This window comes from Ciconia boyciana, chromosome 16 (assembly GCF_034638445.1).
Source record: "Ciconia boyciana chromosome 16, ASM3463844v1, whole genome shotgun sequence".
Lineage (NCBI taxonomy): Eukaryota > Metazoa > Chordata > Aves > Ciconiiformes > Ciconiidae > Ciconia > Ciconia boyciana.
Genome location: NC_132949.1, coordinates 8322966 through 8347800, shown reverse-complemented (window position 1 = coordinate 8347800; position 24835 = coordinate 8322966). Strand labels below are relative to the sequence as shown.

The following is a 24835-nucleotide window of genomic DNA, read 5'->3' as shown; positions in this document are numbered from 1 at the left end:
ATTGCAGCCAGATTGAGATGCCACATCATTAGGAAGAAAAGGATGAGTTTAAGCCCTTCAGGCTTATTTAGAGTAAGGAAGTGCAAATTATCCATGCCCTCAAGCAGTCCTCAAACTTCCTGCACAAACAGATAGCAGAACAGCTGATTCTGCGGCCTCTTCCCACCAGCTCTTTCCCTAAAGGAAGGGGCAGCTGGGATTATCATTCAAAATAATCCTGGAACTTGCATATATGGCCACAGGCTCCTGTATAAAAGATTTTGTGTTTCTGAAGTCCCAAGCACAGCTTTCCACTGTCTATACAGCAGTAAATGCAGATGGACAGCTAACAACAAGGTGTGTCCTCACAGGATATATCCAACTGCTTTGTGCATCCTGTTATTTCTGCCAAGATCAAAGTTTTACTTTTACATGAGTCATAGGTAGTGACACGGGCTGCAGTCTCTAACTGGGCCTGTGATTTGCTGCCTCAAAGCCTAGAGGATCTCCATGTGGGGACCTCAGGAAGTTGGCTGTTGGCACAATTAATCAACTATGGGCACACCCAGATTCTGGCTCACAGTAAGTAAATATCTTCCCCTAATCAGACTCACAGTCCAGATAAAGAACTAAGGTCATAAAACTGATCCCATGACTCAGATGGGAGTTCAAGAAAGTAGGAGCCACTGCACTACCAGGTGCTGAAGGATGTTGCCACTGGTGCTTAGTCCGTGCATGCTCCTTCCACAAGCTGACCTAAAAGTTAAAAATGTAATCAGCACAAGCAATAGGTGCTTGTAGCTTTTTGTGCAGCCAGCACATGCACTATGGCAAGGCAGAGATGTTCAGCTGCTCCTGGGCTCTGCATAGCAGGCCAAAGTACAGCCAACTATTAGTGTGTACCTAGCAAAGATTCAGCATCTCAGTAGTCAATGGAGGATATTTGCTTGTCAAATCTTGGTGAGGCAGACAATTAAATGGAAATGCTACATATAATCTGCTTCAGTTTGAGATAGATGGGTTATTTGACCAGTATATCCAACAGCACAAAAGACGTACTGCATAGCAGGAGAGAAAGTACCATAGCGCAAACTGTGCACTCAGTTCCTTCCAGAAGGAAATGACTGCTCACAGTCCAAAGACATATGCTGGAGACATGGATGGGGGGCACACAGGAGCTGTGTTTCCCTACAGATGGGTAGGCACTTTTTCCTAGTGAAGAGAAAACCAAAAGAATAGAGAGCATAGGAATAGAGAGCTGGCTGTACCCAGACAGACTGGGATGTGAATCATCTGAGGTCTGGTAAAGCATCTTGCCTCAGCGCTCTCAGTGAATAACGCTGCTCCCCAGGTAGGATTAAGAACTCCTGTCCCTTTCAAGGTTCAGTTGTATGCTGTGTCTTAAGCAGCCACAAGGGATTACAGGCAGTATCAGATGCCAGTTTGTCTATAAAGGTCACACTATGCAAAAAAACAAGCAAAGACCTGGAAAGGGTAATCAGAGGGGCATGGCTTTCCCCTGGAGACATGCAAACCGGTGGTGCCTGCTCTCTAAAACTGCATTCTTTGGCACTCCAATCAAGTCTGCTTGGCATAAACCGGGGTGTGTGGGGTTCTGATTTCCTGGCACCAGAACAGCCAAATCAGAAGGAAGAACTGGAGGCAACAACATGCCAGTGAGTCACCCATCCATGGAAGGACACTAGTTCCCTTTCTGCTCTGTGGGCTGAGAAATGCAGAGACCTGCAACTCAGCCATATTTTCTGCTCTTATGAACACTGACTTTGTGCTCAGATATCCTAAGGGCTGGAGAGAACATTTCTTACAGTCCAAAAGGTAAACAACCATGCTGCAAAGAACTTCAGGGCAAAAAAGTGCATCCTAAAAGTATTATTTTGCAAGGCTGCAGGAAACCGAAAATGCAATGTCTACCAGCACCATGTACTCTTCAGAGTGGTACAGAAAACCCAAAAGGACAACATTGATGCAGAAATCTATCAAAATAAGTTTCGCATATACTTTCTCCTCAACCACAGGGCAGTTACTGCTGGAAACCTTCCCTCCCATTCTTTCAGGCTTTGATTATGTGATCACTACTTCAGCGTAAGTCAGGACCATGCCCTTCCCAATTGCTCATCCCTGCTGTTTTATTTTTGTCAACTCTAGTGCTCACCTAGCATGCAATAAGCTGATCAGGTAATGGATCCAGCTGGAAGCCTCACAGAAGAAAAAAAAAAAAAAAGAGCAGTGAAGGTGGATATCAGCTGGCTCCTACTCCCAGACCAGCTCAAGGCACACAAACACTAGCATACGTCCGGGGGAGGTAAAACAGAAACATTACTTTTGGCAAGAGCCTACATTTATGCTGTACTTAAGCAACTACATAACCACGGACTTTAATAAAGTTGACGCTGAACAACGTAAGGTTATCTTCTGAGAAGGGCAGGCCCAGAAGCTTTTAATGCAAAAAGCAGTTGTGGAAAACTGTCTAAGGAAGACTTTGACTTCCACATACTGATACTAGACAAAACTTTAGATGTCCAGATTGGAGAAGTTACTTGCTTTGTGTCAGAAAATCCTGCACCTTTTTCCATTTAAGAGTTCTAACTCTAAAAGTACAAGTTTCCAGGAAAGGAGTGGTTCTCATGTTACACCAACCATAAGGCTCTTGCAACAGCTCCTTTTCAACTAGATAAGACATGGTCTAATACAAAAGACCTACAGAAATCCACCATGGCAATTATGCTGACCTCTAATAACCTGGTTCTGCACAAAGCTAGCCTACGCCTTGCTCTGTGCGCACTACTATTGGGAAAGGAGAGCGAGGAAATTAAAGATATATTGCAAACCTTAATCCAGGTCTTGGACTCACCAAGACTGTCCACTCACGAATGTGTGACACTGTAATAAGTACTCTCTGTGCAGTTTTTAAGCCTGCATGCAAGTCTGGGCTATTATGAGACAAATGAGATTTAACCTTCTAATCTCCTGTGGATGGAGGCAGTCACTGGTGTGCACTAGTGTGCATTTTGGGGCAGATCAGTAGTGTGGAGAAAGACCCCTGTTGTATTCTATGATGAGACTCGTTACAGACTTTTGCCCTCTAAACGCTGAAAATTCAATATAACAGTTGGGTTGGCGCAAAGTCTGAGCAGGCCAATTGAAAAGGACTTAAGTCCAAAACTTCAGAGTGATGGCTGTTGTAGGAGTCGCAGCTTCGCATCCTAGTATTTACTGTCTTATTTTACGTTTATCACACTTCGTGACTGAAATATCATGCCTGAGCCTTGACAAGCTGACTTGACAGATAATGAAGCAACTTCTAAACTCATGGTTTTTTAATGATATTATTACATGCTACCACACAACTGTACTAGTAACCTCAGGAACAAAGGGTTAGTTCAAGCTAGTCAGAGCTTCAACATAAAATACACTTTCTGTACAACTCCACAGAAACAACGCAGAAGATACTATTTCAACCTGATGACCCTGGACTTCCCAAGCGTTTTTTCCAAATCTAATAATGGTGCAATGAATAAGTGAGATGTCACAAAAATAAAATAAGTTTCAGTGAGCATTAGAAAACATACAGTACACTATGTCAACACAGCAGCTACAAGTCACTATGTGGATCGCATCTAAGTGGGGATATTTTAGTTAAGTTTTTGAAGCCACAGAACAAAGTATCTGTCATCATTCCTGGTTACACTGGCTCTCAGAGGTGTCTGGACAAAGCTACTGCTTTATTGTTTTTAAGGTCATCTAGAAAACATCAACACTGCCCTTTATATATATGTCTTGGACATGTAATATATGAAAATATTTTCATATTTTTAGGCATGGTACCATTCTCCCAAAAGAAGACTTCACTGAAAATATTCCACTGAGATAAAACATTGCAGGCAATAATTCAAACTACAGCATTGTCAGGACAGAGTGAAGATGCTTTTTACAAAGGGGGAGCCTAGAAGATCTAGTTTGAAAAAAACATGTGAATAAATACTTCTGAGTGAACTTACCAACTAGCTCCTGAGGATCTCTCTTCTCCAGTTCTGAGAATTCCTGGGAGAAAGGGGGAAGAAACAGATTTTAGTCAAGGTATGCTTCCAATTTAAAAAGCTATACTGTCCATTTGTTCAGAAATTTACACATTACTTCTGAGACAAAAGAATAAAAATTAAGTATGAAATGCAAGTTATTAGATAATAGGGCAACGTTTGTACCATGGAAAGTCAAAGCCTAACAGGATAATCTGTTTCCTTTCCAAGCTAGAGTCTAAACCTAATGAAAGAATTCAGGCTTTGTTTCTGTGAGTCCTGGACACTCAGCTCCTTTTGAATTCCACAAAAACTACTGTACTTGAAGCCTTTCCTCAAAACAGATCAAACCACAGATTCTTCATTTTGGTGACTGGCCCTTGGCACCGGCCAAGAGTCAATGTTTTAGAGCATAGCTAGCTAAGTACAAGCTGGATCCAGCCCACAGAAAACTACTTAAGCCCTGGGAATGCCTACACAGGCCTGTGCAACTTGCAGTCCTCTAAGCAGGGCCAGCAGGATATATTCTCCAGAGTAATACGAAAACAACTGAAATGCTCCCAGAACCAGCGGGAGAGCACAATGACTTCAGAGCAGCATCTGATCGGCCTCCCTGTAGACACCCAGAGCTCTGCAGGGTCCCAGGCTGCAGAGGTTTGCCAGTTGTGCGTGGTGCCAGAATTCACTTCTGTAATTGTGCCATTCAGGGCTTTGGCTGATAAACCCTCTATGAACCAAAATGCCAGGAAGTGTGGTGGTGATGCAGATCCTGCATTCCCATTTTGGAAGAACGCTCCCACTGTCAATTCTCTCTTGGCTGCTACTTTCCAGAAGTGATATAGTCAATCTGCTCTACCAGGAACTCAAGGGCAACCTCCACTAGCTTGTAATGCTCTGTTTGGAGATCTTCTCAACACAGCTAATCCCTCCTTAGTTATATAAATTAAGGCCACTTCAGTTGTGGGAGCACAGCAGATGTTTGCACCAGAGTCTGCTGAGCAGGAGGTGTTATGTAGGATAAGACACTCTTAAATATGCTTTCACCATTTTGAGACCAACATTCAAATATTTTTGTGCTTCTGAGAGACCCCAGGAGAGTCACAAGTGACATCAAGTTCAGCACAAATAAAGTTTCTGAAACAGTATCAGCTGTATCCCAACATTGCCCTCTCCGCCCTGCCTCCCTCCCAAAGACCTTTTGTGACTCACTGGACTGTGCGTCCAAAATTCCTCAGTGCCTCCAAACACTGAAGCTATTCATTCAACCTGACACAGACATAATGCTGCCTCCTTGCTGCTTAGTAACCACTCTCTAAACCCCCTCCTTTACTCCATTTCCAATCAGGTGAGAGATGCATAAGGTGAGGAGAAAGCAGCAAGGTCACCAAGCCAGATCTGGGAACAGGCTGCGCCAAATTCACTGTGAAAACTCACCAATTTCCAGAGAAGCCAAAGCCCTCTGGAAGCAGAAAAACAAATTCTTTGTGTGGCACTAACTGCTACAGGGCACATTTTATAGCCATTCATAAAAAAAAAAAAAGCAGCACTGTTTCTCCTTAAGTACACTCAGATCACAAAAATACAAGGCTAAAGCTATTTTAGAGAAGAAAAAAAAAAAAAAGAGTAGTACACAAAGGAACACACATCTTCTTGCTGGCCAGCTGGCAAGGCCCCAGGCCCCTCTGTGAGATGGACTGTAGTGTAACAGCTCCAACACCTCTAAGTTAATGCACTTGGTGTAGTGCAATAACACCTCTTCTCCTGGGGTCTTCAAGAAAGAACAGCACAAGCAGAAAAAAAATTAAAACAGAAGCATGACATTTCAAAGCAGAAAACTTATGCCAAGAGAAGGAGCGCTCTTTGGCGAGAGCACTGGACAGGAATCCAGGGAATCTAGGCTGTGTTCTCCACAAACCTACGCAGACACAGCATTAACGTGGTAAGCCTCAATCACATCGACATGGTGTTAAGATGGTGAGCATCAGTTTGCCACCAGAGAAGTGGGGGCAATTCTGCGGTAACTAACAGGTTGTGCAGACAAATTCAGATTAACATGCAAACATTGCATGCAGGCTGGAGAAGTTCATAGAGCTACAGATACAAGGGAAACATATGTCCAGGCAGCATGCAGTGACTTATTAGGCAGTAAGCACATGCGGTCAGAAGGCTGCTTTATTCCCTTTAGTGGGAGAACTTGCTAGGTATGTAATTAAAAGTATTCCTCGCCTTGGTTTGAGACAACAAGCAAATGTTTGTTGAGGTGAAAGGAGGGAACTGCTTATTGTTCCAGCGTTGACTGAATTACATCCTGCATTCTTATCTTTTGAAAGTTTCGTTTTAAGTGGATTGAGAGGGAAGAGGAAGAGACGGGCTATGTCCCTGAGCACCTCTTGATCCTTCCTCTTACCCAGCACTGTATTTATCATTCCGTTATCCCTCCCATCTTCTACCCACTTCTCCTCCACCATCCAAGAACACAAGGGCAAGAGAAAAAAAAAATCCCACAAATGACCAATATTGCCAAGCAGGCACTTCAGCAACCCAGTGGCACAGTCAAATTCAGATGCTTTAGACATGTACTAAATGCCCTCAAGAAGGCTGCCCTCTTATTTGGCCAGTTAACAGGGTTGCAAGGGTATGTGCTGTATTTCTGAAGTTTTCAGAAGCCCATTTTCAAGTATCCTGTAGCTGTCTGAAGCCAGCACTGAGCAGAAGCACACAGTTCTCAGGAAACATGAACTAATATTCTGAGAGATAATTTGGTGGCCAAAACCTCTCCTGTTACGTACCTTACATTAGACAAATACACCAAATGTGTTAAATAGTATGTTTTATGAATTTCCAGAATCATCAGTAAGTTTGCTTTCACCAGAAGTAAGTCTGTTCTTTAATTTGTATCCTTTAATCCTAGACATGCAGCACAAGTCTGCCCCATTTGTAACAGGTTAAATAAAGCCAATCCTATCAGTCTGCCATGGTGTATTTACCTGGCCTGATCGCCCACACCCGTTTCACCACAGCTGCTCTAGCAAGTCTTGTCTCCACATCCTCAGGCCATAGCCAAGACATCAGAAACCCCAGAGCTACACCAAGCAAAAGAAAACAAGTTCACTAACATATTATAGCCACACCTCACTGCCCAGAGGATATGAATTTTGCTTACTGATGAATTACTGCGTACCTACACCCACTGCTCCATCATTAACAAGCTGAAGACATCAACACAGCTTTTCATTAAGTCGGACTACTTTCAAGCCTCTTAAATGCCTTCAGAAAACAAAGGGATGACCAACTCCTCCTACGGTGCTTGTTCATATTTGCTCAGTTTACTGTCTAACACTATGGCAAGGCAAGTATCAACAACTTAACCGAAGACGTACAGTTTGGCAGATGGAACATTTAAGAAGTCTTGTTCAAACCTCTGAGTGTCTACTGAAGATCCAGAACTTAAGGACAGTTTAAAAATCTTCAGTGGAGTAATCACCCAACAAGAACTGTCCTACACTCCCTTAGGCTAATTTAAGTCTGTGACACACGTTGAATACAATGAACTGATTAGAAAAGACAGCATTTAAAAACAAAAAACCCACCGTATTTTCTGCAGATCTAATCCAAAACGAAGTTGAATAAGATAGAGAATCACCAAGTAACAAGGTACAATAAATACTGCATGCTTGCTATCTTTTCATTGTGAAATGGAAGAAATATTTACACACAGACAAGAGATTTCTAAAGGAATTCAAACACATTTAATCAATGGCAAATTCGGAAGATAAATGAATTTTAAGTAGAGAATTTACCTAAATCCATTCAGGCCAAGGTGATCTTTTTGTAGATTACTACATCATCAATACCCACCATGCTATGTATCAGTATCTCATATGAAGAGCACAAAATAAAGCAGGTGAGTGGTTCCAAGCAGAAGGGATTTTATGTTACATCTCTCTATGAGAGTAAACATATGAAAGCTATTAGAGCCTTTCAAGTATCCCAGAGCTACAGGCATCATTTAGTGGGTTCATTTCCATTTGGACCCTGATCACTGAAAAATAACAACGTTAAGACTTCACTAGTGGCACCTTCCAACACTGCACAGTTTTCACAAGCCCGACCTCTGAAAGGCTGTACGGGAGCATCTCTGAATTTACTTTTGCAGCCAGTCTCTCGCTACTTGCATAGTCAGCCTGGACACATTAGTTATGCTGAAAATTCTCTCTCCCATCATGGAAATACAAAACTCGGAAGCAAAAATAAAAAAGTGTTCAGTGTTCATTCTTTTTCTCTAGTCATTTTATCCCATCTAGTATTACATGATGACCTCTAAGAATGGATAGATTGAGTTAAAAAAAACATAGTACTGTATTTTATTCCTCTCATGCACTCAGCAAGTTGATTTTCTGGCTGCTATCCACTTTGCAGCCTAGCTCTCACAAGATCAACTGTTTAAGGGGCCTAAAGCCAGACAGCCTTGCTCCAACAGACCCACTGAAAGGAGTCAAGGGATGCTATGGTGGTTCAGTGCCAAATTGGAAGAGGACTGAAAGACAGCAAGACAAGCAGGAGGCAGACTCCTTTCCCCTGATTCGGAGACTTAACAAAGAGCAGCTTCTGAAGAGCACAAACTGCTATGGGGAAAGACAAAGTATTAAAAAAAACAACAAGAAAAAAACCCCAACTTTTCAACATGTAACTGGACCACTAACATAAGTCACAATTTCTGTGCTTCTAAGAGCAATTCTGCATATCAGCTCACCGATAGCAGAAAACAGTTATTCTATTACTATTCCTGTGTGCGTTCAGGAAAAGGTTTTCCATTTTTTCTACTTCCCCAAAACAAATACTTTCTTCAAGCCCTGGGCAAGATGACACTGCCTGCAAGAGCCTCACTGATATTAACCCAGCTTGATGGTTCAGTTTTCATGTATCATAATCAGTTAAAGAAGAGCAGCAAACTGAGGGGCGGGTGTGTACACACATAAGGAAAGTGCTGCATTTTGGCTTAAGATTCCACCTTGCTGAGGTGAAATATAGACCATCTTTTCAGTCATAGAGTGTTTCCATTCAGTTACATAAAAAACAGTTTCTGCTCAGGTTCCATGGAAAATAAAAACAACCAAACACAATCCTCGCAGTGTGGAACACAGATTAAAGGAAGGAAGCAAAAACAATATGAATCCGAGACTGATAAATTCAAGTTTGGAAAGACTTGCCCAAACCAGCTTTATTTAATGGAAAGAATGGACTGACTTACAACAATGCTTGCTAAATCCTTCCTGAAACAAGATCCATAAATCCAGTACAAAGCTCACATCGAACATAACTGTTGGCTTTAACTGTTGCCAAAGGTACAAACTCAACCATCAATTTCTCGTAGAAGCAGCTGCATGTGTTAGTGCAGGTGTACTTCAAACTACAAGAAGAAATGGTTGAACACAGAGGCAGAAAAGATACAAAACCAGAAACTGATTGTTTTAAATAAGATACAAATTGTAAGAAGTGGAGAAGTTTATGCCAGATTTCCCACTGCCCAATTGCGTTCCCAGACTTGCAGCCAACTTAGCCCTACAGCTTCATTTTTCCACTGACTTCCAGTTAGGATTAAAAAAAATAGCTAGGAAGCTTCCACAGTACCCCTTACCAAAATTTTCTTTTTTTTTCCCCAGAGAATGCTCTTGCATTGCAGAATTTCTTCTCTCCCCCAACCATTTCACCTGATTACTTACAGATAAAGAAATTTAACACCAATTTAAACTGACAGCCACAAAAGGTATAGACTAGTCACACTGTTGTCATGCTAGTGGATTAGTTTGAAGATATTAATGCAGAGAATTTTTCAGTGCAGTCCTTCCACTAGTAGCCAGTGGACCTCCTGCTGCAATAGTTGTTACAGTGGATTTCTCTCATCTGAGCAAGCACCAGCAATAGGTTTTTCTAACTTTTCCTCGTCTCTACAGTTCAGACTATCTCCTGTAGTCCTAACATATCAACAGCCTCATTTGGTTGAGTATGATGGAAAGAAACTCTAACTTAGCATAAATTGTTGGAAGAGTTATCTAAACTGATAGTGAAGATGGCCTTGCCAGAGCAAGTGGGTGAAATGTTTACATGCAGGCAGCAAGAGAAAGACCTCTCCAAACCCCGGATCACGTGCTTTTTTTGCTTTTGTTCTTTTCTTTTGCCTTTTTTTTTCTTTTCTTTTTTAAAGGAACATGCTAACAATTATGTTCTTGCTTTCCTACAAGCATCAGAGGTGCTTATGAGAAGAGAACACCAGAAACTTCTCATTTAATATTAAGTGCAGGACAAGAACTATTTCATTTCTTGCTCAGCAGATCTGCCTGATGTTGGTGTGCTACCGGGCTGAGGGCAGCAAACAGAGTGCATGTCAAGTGTATTCAGAGTCTGAGGAAGAGAAAGCAAGGGAACAGAAGTACAGTGCTTTTATTCCTCCTCCCCTCTCTTTTTTTCTTGTATTGTGAGAGAGGAGAATCCCAAGAGAAAGCTTGAAACAAGCCCATTTCCTACAGCCATATCCTGTTTGCCAGCTCCAATACGTAGCTCCAGGCAAAGTGCCCAGTACAGGATAAGAAATTTAACTAAGAACAAGCTGTAGGGACCATGATCTAGATACTAAGAGAAGCACAGGAGCTCAGAAATAAGCCACCTATAGGAAAAAAATGATACATCCAACCTCCAGTGACACGTACAGTCTGTACGAACCTACCTATTGGGAGATACTATTGTCACAGACAAAAAGGGAAGAACAAGTCAGTAAAGAGTCAACTTCTGAGACATTCCTTAAGCATCTTATCAAAACAAACAACATGTGTAGCTGACACTGCCTTTTACCTTTTAAGCTAAAATAAGTCTAAAAATCCACCTTCATTTCATTTCAATTTCATTGCAAAAACACCAAAAAACCCCAACCAAGATCTGGCAAAACAGTTCAGTGAGGAAATGCTTTATACGGGAAGTGGTCATAGCATAAAAGCTTTTAAATAGCTTCTTTGAAACCTGATTCCATTCACCTGACATATGCTATCTCAATATTTGACAAAGATTATTTGTTAGAAGTAATTTCCAGTGAAGGAACTCTGTGCCAGAACTCTCACTTTCCAAGTGGAGGTACAGTTAATAACATCTGCCTTACAACAGCACCCTGGTCCCAAAGCTACCTGCTTCTGTTGGCTGCCTCCTCTCTGTCCTCCACGTCTGATGCTAGGGGCCCTCCAAGTTTAACATTTGCAGACACCCTGTGCACATGCTTTACAAGACCACAGAGTACAGCCTCCCCACAGCACAGACACCAACCAGGGCACAGTGGTGTAAATGTGCAAAACAGCCTGCATGTAAGATTGCACAGCCTGTGGGAGCACACCAGCAGTTAACAGCTGCCACACTTTGAGTGCAGCCAGTAGCACAGCTCCCAGCAGTCTCCACCTGAAGCCACCATGGTCTGCAGAGACGTGCCTTGCTCTGCAGAGCCCATAAATTCTGTTTTCAAGTCACTTTTGCTTCCTACACTGAAACAGGTATTCAGAGGTGAAATATCAGCACCACATGACAGGGCTTGAGGTGTCAAGCTACTTTGATGATTTTATTTTTTTACAGATTGTTGCAGCACAGAATCAAGTAGAAGGTGAAGCTGGCTGTGAGAAATCTTAAGCCTCATAGCAGCAAAGGAAAAGCTCAGGAGAGCTGACAAAATTAACTTCCTGTACAGGCTTTCTTCCCTAGTACATAGTACTAAAAATTCTTCATGGTTTGGAGTAGAGGCAAGTGTAAAAGCAAGTACCCTCGCTGGGATATGCGCTCCTCCATGAATGGATCCAATGGAGTTTTTACAGATTTTGGTCCTTCTGTACCCAGAACAGGAAAGCTGGAAGAAGCTATTTTCAGATATTTGTTGATATTTGAGGCAATCCTCCATCTGTGCTGACTGTTCAGACTCTCACTCTGACACACACCAATATGCAAATTCAGAGCAGCCTATTTCAGTACAGCAGACAGAAATAACTGCAACAGAACTGGACTTGAAGAACTTAGACGTTTATCAGGTGACATACGCAGGGGGAAGCAGCTCCAGAAAGGACTTTTCTTCAAGTTTAAAGAAAAACAGAAAAAGCCTGGGTCTTCCTTTGGAGAAAGGCGAGCCACACCTGTGTCAATAATCTGTGGTATTTAGTACTGCAGGGAGTGAGGAGTCTGCCGCAGCATGTATGCCTGGCGGGGAGGAAGGAACAAGCATGTCCATGGACATGTCTCATCTTCCAAACAGCTCAAGAGCTGGACTGAAGCCAGCAGCTCTAAAGTAGGTAAGCCAGCTTCAGAGACCAACGATGCTGTGATCTATCTCCCTCTCAGGCAGACAGAGCTGGAGACACAGAAGTCCGTGGGGCAAGGGGCAAAATAATCAAAGATACCAAATGCTATTTTGTTTCCTGCATGCAAAAGCAAAACTGTGTAACTGCCACTGATATGCTATGGCGATAACTAAGGTCAACCACCTAGTTAAAGAATGGGAACCAGGTATCAGCTGTTTTAATGTTTGAGCACTCACTGTAATAGTGTAGAGGACAGCTTTAGAAGCTGAGTTAACTCTACTCCCCCTAAAGGCTCTCTGCATGTAATGCTGACTGCTAAACTGCCAAACTCTCTGGTTCCCTCAACAAAGCGCTGGAAAACAGCGTGCCAAACCTAAAACGAGGGAAAAATACATAGAGTTGGAAGTGCAGTCAGCATTTTACACAATTATATTAAAAGGAAGCTAGAATACAGAAAAAGATGAATCTGAGACTGCAGTGCTTATCACTGGCACCTTCAGGCTGTGCTCACAGGCAAAGAAATGAGTGGGAAACAAACCACTGGAGATCTAACCTTAACCCTAGCCCTGGAAACTGCACAGTTCACACTTTGAAAGTGTTTACAAAGAGGTACGCAGCACAGCCATGCATAACACAAGGCCATTTTTAAAATAACAGCTGCTTTTTTGCCGGTTCTGCCCATCAGAGGCCAATACTAACGCAGATAGCACCAAAAAGCTGGGGGGGGGGGGAGGGGAGGGGTCAGGGAGACAGAAAAAAAAAAGAACATAATTACTTTTTTTTTGTTTCTGATGGGACATTGGGAGTGCTTTTCTACAACACACTTACAAACCAGTTATATCCTACCAGATCCAGCCACTGCAAGACGACTAATACACACCCACTTCAGCCATCGCAGAGTTCACTGTTTTTGAGTGGAACAGCAGTTTTAATAAGTGTTCTTCAGTTATATGACCTTTAACATATTCTAAGTAGAATTTTTAAGACTAACTCTCAACAACTGAAAGCATCAAGGGGTGGTATTTCCTAAGCAACCTTCATAATTTGCCACTGCCAAAGTAAAAGATTCAAATTATTTTCTAAAGCTTACTAATGCCAGCTCCTTTTATAAAGCTTGCTGTGGAATACCTAAATGGAACAGCAGTACTTTAATGATACAACTTTTCCCAAACACACTTTTTCCCCTTCTTCAGAGCAAACCAGTTATACTTGAGGTGAAAGTTACTGAGTAGGTTCAGGCATCTTTTGAGAATCTGGCTTGATGAATGTATCTTGAATTCAGAAAAATTAATATGCCTTATCAAAATAAGAGTTAATTACAGGGATTACATAACTGCACACACACCCATTTACTGTTTCTTAGCACTTACCACTTTTACTTTAAATCAACATAATTTTGGTATTTAAACAAACAGCTTAATGGGCAGGCAAGATAAAAAACATTGCAATCAAAAGCCTCTAAGTATTAGTACATGCGTATGCATCATAACACAGTAAACTTACTTCACAGGTATGCTGGATCAATAAAAGCTAAATATAATAAAGAGTTGATTATCAAGAGGCAGTACTTAGACATGCTTAGAAACGTAATATTCCTCTGAAAATCTGACACCCTTCTGCTAGCTCCCAGTTTGGCTGCCTCTCCATGTAATGCCACAAGGATGCAGAGCAGACCCTTAAAACAAAACCAGAAACAGAAAACATCAAAGTAGCCACCTGCTTTGAAAAACTGTTACCATGTGTCAGGCATTCACTTGCCAAGGGAGTGGCAACATTTATCAGCTTTCCTGCACTGGCTAGTCCTGATACCACAATCAAGGCTCAAGAGTTAATGATTTCCCCCTGTGAAAACTCCAGTAAGCCAAGCCGCAGGGCTGGGCTCTGTCCTTGATCAACGCTTGCAACCTGCTATTCATCTAGCCGTGCAATATGAAGTACAGAACCCCTCAGGTGAGACCTGGAGCACAGGGTCAATATTTCATTCAAGGTTCATTTTTCTTCTTCCTACAGGTCTGGTCCATGTAGTGAGCTCTGAAGGCTTGTATCTTGCTACCGCATCAAGGCTATAAGCATAGCCAGCTGCTGGCAAGAGCCCAAACAACTTGCACTCACTGCACAGCCCATTAACCCTCGTCATTCCAAACCAATGCCAGTGGAACACCAAATTTCACACCCATTTCCACAACATCCTTTGCTTTGTACCCACAGCTCCATTATCTGAGGAAAAGACATAAAGAACCTGTCCAGGCTGTGGAATTCCATCTTTAACACCATGCCTTTGCCAACAGCTTCTGTTGGCCATTTCTTTTCCCTTCTAAGCAGAAGGCTTTGCTTCTGAAGTGCTTTTAAGATAGTTGCTTGTTTACAATTGGTGACTGCTCACTTAAAACCAGGGACCGCTGAAGTGATTTTGGTCACTAACAAATAGGTCCTTCTCCAGAGGCCGAGCACGTTCTCCCAGAGTGAAATTCGGAAGAGCAATTAGTTTTACCTAGATTTGAATCTCCCATTTTCCATGAGTCCCTGAAGCACTTCAAAATGCAGTTACAGGATGCAAGGTATCTGACTTTGCTACTTAAAGAGGAGGATTCTGCTTTCTGCTGCAAGCACACAGTGTTTGGGACTGGTTCACAGCTGCTCAGTAACAGAGAATCCCATGGGCCAGAAGTCTGCTCTGGAAGAAAGCTTTCAGATGATTGATCAAGATCAGCTAGGGCATACTCCCTGGAATCAAGACAGAAACTTGAGATAAATATAAACACCCCAGGGTGGGGTAGGAAAACATCTCCCTCTTGGGGCTATTTGAGGCAGGCTCCAAATTCCACTCTCCCAACCATCGCTTTACCAGACAGTTTTTACATCATTCCCCACTTCCAGTCTCCTTAGTCTATACCCGCAACTGACACCATCTGAACCTTCTGGAGGTTTTGTGTCTGGTGTTATCCAAGTGCAGAATGAGGCCAAATCACAGGATGCACCAGCAACAAGGGAACTCCTCCTCCTCACAACCTGGCTTAAGTGTCCTGGTCAATTATTCAAGACAATCTCAAAGTAGTTCATTCACCATATATACAAAGAGGCAAACACTAAAAAAATGCTGAACGTATATTCAGGGCTTGAAAAGACTATGATTAACTGATGAATTGCAATGGTTTTACTTCACTCATGCATTTTAAAGGATTTACTTTCTGCGTATAGTCAGATTCAGACCCTGGAAAACCCCTAGCCATATATAAAGAGCCCGTGATACCTATTTAAACATGTTTCCAAGTCTGATGTCTTACAATGAAACTGATAGAGCAAGAACAACTACAGCATTCAGCTGGGACAAAACAAAACAAAGTTATCCAAAAGTGTTAGCAAGTTATAATCAAGTGCCTCACTTTTTGCTGCACTTTGGATTTACAGTAACCACAACTCTTACTCACTAGTTGTCATAGATCTTGCAAGCTCAGAGCAATGAGGAAGAACAAGGTAAACACTGCCACTTGGTGGAAAAGGGAGATAGGAAACATTTGCAACTGCTCCAAGTAAAACTACTTTTACAATGCTGTTCCATTTCCCCCCATCCCAAGTGAATTTCTTAACAGCATGGCTAGCGCAACTCTACCAGTGCCCCACAGAATGCCGTACAGCAATATGCCTGCTCTATTACCAGTACATCACTGGGCTGCCTTGCAGTATGCTGTGTAGCAAAGGTGTGCTTCTACCTCTCCCCCAAATGCCAGCTGGCTATTTAGCTAGAATTAAAAAAAAACCCCAAAAGCCCAGAGGAGGCTATTCCCTTTTTCACTTATGTATGAAGACATCTATTAAGGATGACATGGAAGTCTGAAACTGCTGAAGTTCAGATATGCCTCCCTGCTATTCTTCTCAAATCCTCATCTTTCATGCCGTGCTAGGATGGCAGGAATTACATTTTACCTTTTTTTTTTTAAAGTTTAACTTTAATTTACATTTTCAGTTCTTGCAGAGTTCCTACTGCAGAGTGTACCCAAGATACCAAATGCTTTTAATACATTCAGTGTTTCTTTGCTTCCCCACTGAAGCTGAAACACTGCCTCATGGCCATGTGTAGCTCTTCTGAAGAAGGGCAAAACGCACCTAGACAGTAGCACATAGAACTCACTGAAATCAAGAGGCTTTTTAAACAAGACAACATGAAACGTCAGCAACATATTAAAGCAGTAGCCACACAATTCAGTGGTAAGATTTCTGTAATGCATTATTACTCAGTCAAGAGCTACTATAGTCCGATTTTGTTACCTCTCTCTTTGCCAGATCTTTTCTCCACTGCCCTGAAAACCTAGAGCCCTTTTAGGGGACAGAAATGCACACAATTGCAACAGGGCTCTACTACAGACATTGTGGTGATGTACACCAAATTTCTCTTTTAAGGAAAGCCCATCTGTTCTTCTTTCACAGTACGCATTTGAATCCAGCAGTTTTTACAGAAACATCTTGCTAGCATGCTTACCAGCCACAATGGCAAAAATTTAGAAGTAGAAAAAGGATAAAAGTGAAAGGTTACCTTTTCCTCTCTTTCAAAAAAAGATAATTTATTTTTCTTGCAACAAGGAAAGGAGACAATACATTCCATTTCCAAGTGCCTCCTACCTGTATGCCAAAGGCATTAATGATATTTCACACACTGACGCAACAGACTTCAGCTGCAGTACAGCTGCCAAGATTTTCAACTGTGTATCACTATAAACCCATAAAAATATTATGGAAGAAGGTGATGCTATAAAACTCATTTAAGCAGAATAGCTAAAACACATTAATTTGCCTTCGTCTTGTCCTACACTAATTGAAATGCTCTAAAGAATTTCAGTTTGCAGCACAGTCCTCTGGTTTCCTTAGCAGAGCTTAGAGACTATCTGCATCCTTGAGGAAGCTACTGGATAAAATAAAGGCCCTTGCAATTGTCATTCACTCAGTATCCCACAAAACTGCTTATATTGCATGGGGGATTGAACTAGCATAGAAATTTGAGCACAGTTCTCTATAAAGTTTCAAATGGATTTTGTCTTTTGTCTGTCTTCCAGCTTTTAGCCTGATGTATGTTTCTATGTGCTGTTAAACACCTGTTGTTCAGCAGAAACAAGATGTAATCCCAGGATAAAGATGACTTCAACTATTTATGATATCTATCATCTGGGGATCTTATTTCACTTTTTAAATTTTAAATACAACCTTTACAAAACAGCTTCATTCAGAAGGACAGAAAGAGCTGGAGACAACTGAATTGATTTTGACACATTTCATGACCTCTAGGAGCATAAGATCATTTATTCATTAAGTTGTTCTAAACGAAGAAAGTATTCCAACTAACACTGGTCATAAGAGAATTCTGTACTGAATACTACATCTCCCAGAGCCCTGCAAAACAGGTGAGATGCTGTCAGAAAACCTACCTCAGATCTAATGCACAAGATGACTAAGTCGATGAATGCAGATCTTGATCGTGACTCAGCCTGTAGCCTAACTGGTTAACTACCTTTGCAGAAGCCAGAACTAAAGTCAAAAAAAGACGTTACAGCTACAAAAAGTATGAAACTAGCTACAGAAGATCATAAATGAACACCAAGCCATGCTGTTAAGACTTATTCCTCTTGTACTGAACTTCCCCCCCCACAACCATACCACACTTCCAAATACCTTTAGGTCACCAGCCTCAGGTTTTTCAGTCTCTGAATCGTCATCTTCCTACAAGACAAGAATTTACAGGATTAAGCTTAAAGAGCAGGCTTGGCAAGTAACTGCACTTACAGCAAAGGGCTTGCATTCAGCAGCCCAGCAGTAGTCCAAGACCCTTTCCACGGAAGGTAGTTTTGCCCCACCCACTCATGACCAGAAAACAAGTCCTACAGTCAGGGAAAGAAGTGTTTGTTTGGTTTGGGGTTTTTTTTTTAGGCTAAAGCATCACTCAGTAGCAGATGTCCCCCGCAAAACTCATGCAGCTCCTGAATGCTCAGAACTAAACAATAAGAAGAAACAGAACTGTGAAAAAAAGCATTTGTCATTTGATAAATCTGTCTCATCCAGTTGGCAGGGGAGCTTTTTGCACTTGCCCCCATTTAGCAGTACTCACAGAAAAAGCAGCATTTGCAAGACCTATTATACTCCCAAGCATACATCAGCAACACACAGAGGACACACAGCTGGGCTGCCATCCAACCAAACATGCAGGCTTGGTGTGGGTCTGGCCTAGCACCAAGTTCCAAAGATCCGGTGATGCCAGCTGACACCGCATCTTTCTTATTTGTGTAGTGCTCTCGTAGCCTCATTTGCAGATGATGTGAACTTGCAGAGAAGGGAATGACTGACAAATTTCACTGTTTCAGGTAACTGACTCCATTCAGTTTTTATTTCTACACAGAAATAAACCAAAGAATTGGGCAAATTTCTGCCTGGTGAGAGCTTAAAATACTGAACTCAGCCTCGTGTAAAATTCTACACTGCATGAGAAGTAAGCTCCAGCTTTGGTCCCAACTGGTAGGTAAGTCTACTGTTCCACTGCCCTATGAGCTACTTCACTGGGGATCGTAGAGTTGCTTATGTTTCTAGACATAAATACATACTCTGAGTTCAAAATAAGTTTGAGGAGCAGAAAATGTTTTTCATGCTCACACAACTCAGCAAAATGTTTTTTCCTCCAACCTTTGCCACAAATTTCAACTTTGGCCCCAAAACAAGAACTTGGTGTTTCAGCTTCAAAAAGAAAAACAAAAAAAGAAGTGAGATGATTACATGCAACTGAAAGGAAGAGTTTACAACAAAATGCCCACCTCAGAGTATTAGCACATGAGCAAGTTCTGGCCAGGCAAGCTAGAGAATGACCACACAATAACATCAGTAAGTTTTAGTTGCCTGAATTAACACGCATATCCCACAGAAGTGAGACATCAAACTCCTTCACTTCAGCTATTCTCCAGCTTACCTTTCTGAAACATGCACATATGCTAATAATTCAGTCTTAACTGTCAAAGTTTAATAACAGTAATTTTGTAACTAGAAAAGAACCATAGTACCAAGCAACTCGGTGTTTATCACAAATGAGATTCCTCTCCCCTCCACAGTCCCACCTATATTATAAAGATAAAAATCATTTTCAACAAAGCAACAGTGGGTTGAATCATTCATGTTATAGACAGGTGACTGAAACAGCTCCCAAAACCTCCTAACGTAGCAGGGGATATCACTGAAACAACATCAACAAACAAAGAAGCATTACTGAGAACTGCCTTTGAAAAGACGGAGGCTTTTCAGTCACTGTTCAGGTAGATATTATAAGCACAGAGTTGTTTAGATAAAAGCCCAGGACAACCTGAGTCCAACTCACACTGCTTTCTAAAAACAACTCATAACCAATATAACCTACTAGCAGAAGCAGTATCAAGGAAGGTCTCAATTCTGGTCAAAGAATACTTAATGCAAAAACCCAAGCATTGCTCTCCTGCAATAAGACTGGAGAGAAGGCACACTGTGTAACCTGCGTGCATCTGTACAGTAACTGCAAATATATGTGAGACCTACTGGCTGGCACCAGAGTGACTCGATCGATTGCCATTAGTTGAACAGCAACTCGTACCTCCCAGATGATGGACAGCTGCAACCTGCACTGAAAATGGTGCATGCAATAAGGCTACTCCATTTACCTGCCCATTCGTCAATCCTAACTAAATGCAACTGACCTTGACAAGCATCTGGATCACACCTACCACTTTCTTGCAACTAAAGAGATCTCATTGAAGAGGAGGTCTAGAAGTTTTGGATATAAAAAGAAGAATTACTAAAGCAGTAAAAAAGCTTCACTACTTTGCTTAGCCAGATGCCAGGAGCAGACCCTGAATGCTACTTCTTGCACCTTCCCCAGTTAGCAACAGAACAAAACCAAAAGCAAGAACAAGAGACAGACAAATTTCTTGTCTGCTACTTGGGAAAACATATGGCAGAAACAGTGAATGTCTCATAAGAGACTGATCTAATGCACACAAAGTAGATTTTAATGAGGAAAGGTTGTAGTAACATAGCCCTATTTCTTTCCTCTACTATGGAGCCAAAAAACTAGAGCAGGGACAAGATAACACATTCTTAATGTGGTCGTAAGCAAAAGGTGGATGAGAAAGAAAGGAGACAAGAGTCTCCTCCCCACTCCCCCAAAACTTATTGTTTTGCTCTTACAGACACATGACAGAACTATATATCCTTTTGTGTATTACAGCTGCGCTCTTAGGTAGTGAGCTATATGCTCTGTCTCACAATGTACCAACTATCTCGACATTTAGGTGATGTTATACACATGCCATGCACCTATGACAAACAAAAGCCACTCACATCTAAACAGGACACCATTACATCAAGATAACCTGATGCAGTGAATGGGTTTAGTTATACACAAAAGAATAATTTAAGACATCACAGAACGTTATTCTTTTTAATCCTCCAGCTGACCATGCAACAGCGTGTTCCTTTTACAAGGTTCTCATATATGTCAACTACACTTAAAGAATAATTTTCATTTAGTGTGGCTGTTGACTTGTATCAGCCTTTTTCCCATAAAAGAGTCAAATAGCATCAACACAGTTAGTAACAAGCAACACAAGCTGCGTCAAGCTGCTGATAGGTTTCAAGGCAAATGCTTTCTACTTGAAAACAAAGTGAACAGAAGTACTTGGAGAGTGCTAAAACCCACACCAGGAGTCAGATATTCCGGGTTCCTGCTTGGGTTGCTGGTCAGGGGCTTTCCTTGAAGAGAGAAAAGCCTCTGCAACGCATGAAAGGCATCAGGGCAAGCTCTCAGAGCAGAGAGATACTTACTGACTGCCTACTGTTCTCATCGTCCTCTTCTTCATACCCGTCCTCGTCCCCATCCAGGCGAGTGAAGTCGTCGTCTCCATACCCAACCGAGACCAGGCCTCCTTTCTCTCCTAAAGAAGAAGGGAAAAAGAAAACCATGAGGAAAGAGGAGGTGGCAACAAGTGGGGCCTTCCCCTCTGTAAGGGGAAGGGGGCAGGCCGGGGCGACCCGCCGCCTTCCCCAGCCCCCTCCCTGCCCTCACCTGTAGCCGCTCCCCCATCGCTTCCCGCCGTCCCGGCCTCGCTGTCCGACTCTGGGTCCGAATCCTCGGCATAAACCGCCAACGAGGAGAGGACACTCCGCTTCGCCGCCGCCATCTTCCGCCTCCGCCGCGGCGGACTTCCGGCGCGCGGAGATGACGTCCACAGTGCAGTCGCCATAGCAACACCGCCCTTCTTCTTCCGCCTTAAGCGGGCTCACGTTAAACCGGGAGAACTCCGACATCTTCGCACGGCGAGAGGAGAAAACCCCTCAGCGAGGCGGAGCAGGGTTTCTGTGGGGGAGGGAGAGAAGGGATAAAAGGTGCGCGGCCTGTTTATAGTGGGGAGTTGGCCCTTTAAGAGTTGTTTCTGACGTCATCGTGCGGCGCCGCGACAGCACCTGCCGGACCCTGACCAAGTGCGAGAGGGTGGGGTCGGGGCGAGGAGCGGTACGGCTATGGCGGGACGGGACATGAGGCGGCGGAAGGATACGGCCCCTCGGGGGGGGTGTGAGGAGGTCCCCAGGCTTCCCTCCTGCTCTCCCCCCCCCGTGTGGGGGTGCGGGCGGCTTTGGGGGGCAGCGAGGCCCGGCCCCCCGCTATGTTCCCCATCAGCTGTGCCCGGCCCGTGCCCCACGGGGAGGCCTCGGGGCGGGGGGGGGGAAGCCTTGTCCCAAAATAAATGATATTGGGGTCCCCTCCAGTGAGAGGCCCTGGATAGCATCCTTGGGGGGAGGCTGGCAGGGCAGTCATGGGGGCGGTCACGCAGGTGGCATGAGCTAGGGCAGGCCTCGGCCAGAGGCGGGTGGTGGGGTTCGGGTTTAGCATCGGTTCCTGTCACTGTTCACAGCTTCTCTAGGATGAGTGGCGAGGCTCCCCCCGGCCTGGAAGGCAGGGTCCGGAAAACTCTGCGAAAGGTCTTTGGGTTTGAGTCCTTCAAAACTTCCCTGCAGGAAAGCGCGACCATGACTGTGGCAAGAGGTGAGGCTCAGTATCGGAAAGATGTGAAACACATCTGGTTTTCCATCTTCCTGTGAGGGTGGTACTGCAGGAGCTAGTATCATGCCTGCTTTGAGAAGACACATCACCTGGACTAGGCAGGACCACCTGGCCCTCCAAGCCCTCCCCTGCTCTGAGATCATTTCAGTGGCATAGGAGCACGAGCATGTGTTGTGCGTAAGCTCTCTGAGCATGGCTTTGCCCAGCCTGTTCTCCTTTGCATTCGTCTTGTAACCCCACTACTGCGTCAACTAGAAAATAGGAAACCTTCAAGTACAGTCTTGCTGGTATCTCCACTGGAGGCATCTGCCAGCATGTTTATGGTCAGATGAGGTCAAAACTGTTTACCTTTATACATTTTCAGAGTAAACTTGTCCTTGTTGTAGGCAATGTTAGACAGAGATGATACCAGTAGAAGACTTGATTTCCTGGCATAGTTTATATATCTGTTCTCTGAATCATGTGGCCATTACCAGAAACATGATTTTGCTGGTGTTAACCTATCCACCAACATACCGCTGTTGGACAGGCAGCTCACACATACAAGCTGCCAACCGCCAGCTCCCCTGCCAGGTCTCACGATGCGAATCAGAACAGTGTCAAACTCGGCACTTGGGATGTAGTTACAATTTTCTTCCGTCGCCAGGAGCTGTGCAGACGTGCTATTGACAACAAACCAGCTGAAGGTGGTGTTCTGTCAGCAGGGTGTCTCTGCTTGTTAACATTGCATGCACTGGCATCTCCTCTGACTTGAAGTGGATACTGCTTAGTGCAGTGACAGTTACTAACTGCATGATATTATCTATGTGGTTGAGATTTCCAACCCTTATTTCTTATGAGGTACCTTTCTGGGATAAGCTTTAAGAGGATGTGGTAAAGGTCTGTCATGGGGCTGGTAATTTGGTAACTGGAGGTCTGTAAGATGAGTGAAAGCAGCTCATCTGGAAGAGAATTAGCATGAATAACTTGTTTAACTTCTCTTTATCTTGGTTTCTGTGTATCTTCTGGTACTTTTGTAAGGCTGTTTCTAAATGTTTACAAAGCTATCAGAGATTCTTTGAAGGAAACCATTGCAGGCATGCAAAGTATTGCTATGCTTTTAGAACCTAACATGAAGTGTCTTTTGTCGGTATGCCACACGGTACACGCACACCTATGCTGTTTCTCACAGATTACAAGCCTTTCTGCCCACCCTTCCAGTCAGAGCTCTGGGAACTCACCACCAGTCAGTAGCCTTGAGCTTTCTTCTGTTGTCTTTGCAGGCGAGAAGGATGTCTTTGTATGCATGCCCACAGGGGCAGGGAAATCCTTGTGCTACCAGCTTCCTGCAGTTCTGGCAGTGGGCATCACCATTGTCATTTCACCTCTGATTGCACTGATTCAGGTAACTGTCTCCCGTTAGCTGTGGAAAAGCGGTCAGTGAAGGGGGTCGGGAGACGCTGGAGGCACAGCTGACTCTTGTCTTTCTGTCCATGAGTCTCTGCTGTTGGCCTGCCTCTGGATTCTCATCTTGATGTCTCAGTGTGTTTTCCTTACCCGGTGATAGGTGAAGAGACTGCAGCTTAGTTGCAGAGCAGAGTAACTCTGGCATGATACTATGCAGTTCTCTAAAAGGAGGTTTTTCTTCTTTAATAATAACCTGGTAGTTTTTATAACTGAGCCTTTCTCCATTTTCTCCAGTTGTCTTTTACCTCCAGTGTGCTATACAGAAGCAGCAAAGTAGAGTACCTCAAATGGACCAAACTGGATCTTTCCCCAGAATAAAACTGCCATTTTATCTATAAAGTAATAACTTTGGGAATGATGAAGTTGCCTTTGAAGGCATAATTTGTTCTGCATCAAAATGTGGTTTTGTTGCAGTCAGTCTTTCTGTCACGGGAAGAAGCTGGTTTAGCAAAGCTGCTCCTTGAGCGCTTTCAACTGTGAGACCTTTTTTTTTTTTCCTGTATTTTGCCTTTTCTACTGCGTCATCACCTGTTGGGAGAAACACCTCCCTGTAAGAGCAGTTGTAGCATTGCTTAGACATCTATAAAGCATCTGATTAACATTGCATGATATCTGGTGTTGTAGGCTGCTGTTTTGTTTTTTGTAGTGTTTTTTTTTTTTTAACTACTTTACAGTCTTAATGTAATACATTTTAAGAATTAAGAGCAGGCTTGGTGATACACCTCATAAAGGTGTTATAAATAGTGAATTTGTTCCAAGTGAGAGGATTTCTAATTAAGCTCCAGCACAGGCAATATTTTATCAGTGAAATGGAGGTTAAAAAAGTTACCACTGTAAGATTTGCAGGTGAAGCAGAATGTGTCGAAGTGACAAATAGGTTGAGACGGGCTCAATGAGTCTTAGGGAACAGAGCTGGAGTGAACCTTCAGAGGTCTTCTCATCAAGCCCTGAGATGGGGTGGCTATGCCTGAAATGATCATGATATATTT

The 24835-nt window shown here is 43.1% G+C and overlaps 2 protein-coding genes across 13 annotated transcripts in view; one reads left to right on the top strand and one right to left on the bottom strand.

The window, feature by feature from the left end:
* Positions 1-21557, bottom strand: part of SAP30BP (SAP30 binding protein) — a 30598-nt gene extending 9041 nt beyond the window's left edge. Inside the window, exons 1-4 of one of the 2 annotated variants that reach the window (XM_072881072.1) lie at positions 21405-21557; positions 21164-21273; positions 18002-18049; positions 3999-4041 (exon numbers count right to left, since the gene is read on the bottom strand). In XM_072881072.1, coding sequence (XP_072737173.1) covers positions 3999-4041; positions 18002-18049; positions 21164-21273; positions 21405-21519 — 316 coding nt within the window. In that variant the 5' untranslated portion in view covers positions 21520-21557. The remainder of the gene's footprint in view (positions 1-3998; positions 4042-18001; positions 18050-21163; positions 21274-21404) is intronic. The other variant, XM_072881071.1, reaches the window with a different exon arrangement.
* Positions 21558-21591: 34 nt separating this feature from the next.
* Positions 21592-24835, top strand: part of RECQL5 (RecQ like helicase 5) — a 40035-nt gene continuing 36791 nt past the window's right edge. For 5 of the 11 annotated variants that reach the window (XM_072881070.1, XM_072881067.1, XM_072881059.1 and 2 more), the window contains exons 1-3: positions 21592-21724; positions 22252-22382; positions 23663-23784. In XM_072881070.1, the coding sequence (XP_072737171.1) occupies positions 22262-22382; positions 23663-23784 (243 nt within the window). In that variant the 5' untranslated portion in view covers positions 21592-21724; positions 22252-22261. Of the gene's footprint in view, positions 21852-22251; positions 22383-23662; positions 23785-24835 lie in introns of all 11 variants that reach the window. The other 6 variants (XM_072881065.1, XM_072881066.1, XM_072881062.1 and 3 more) reach the window with 6 other exon arrangements.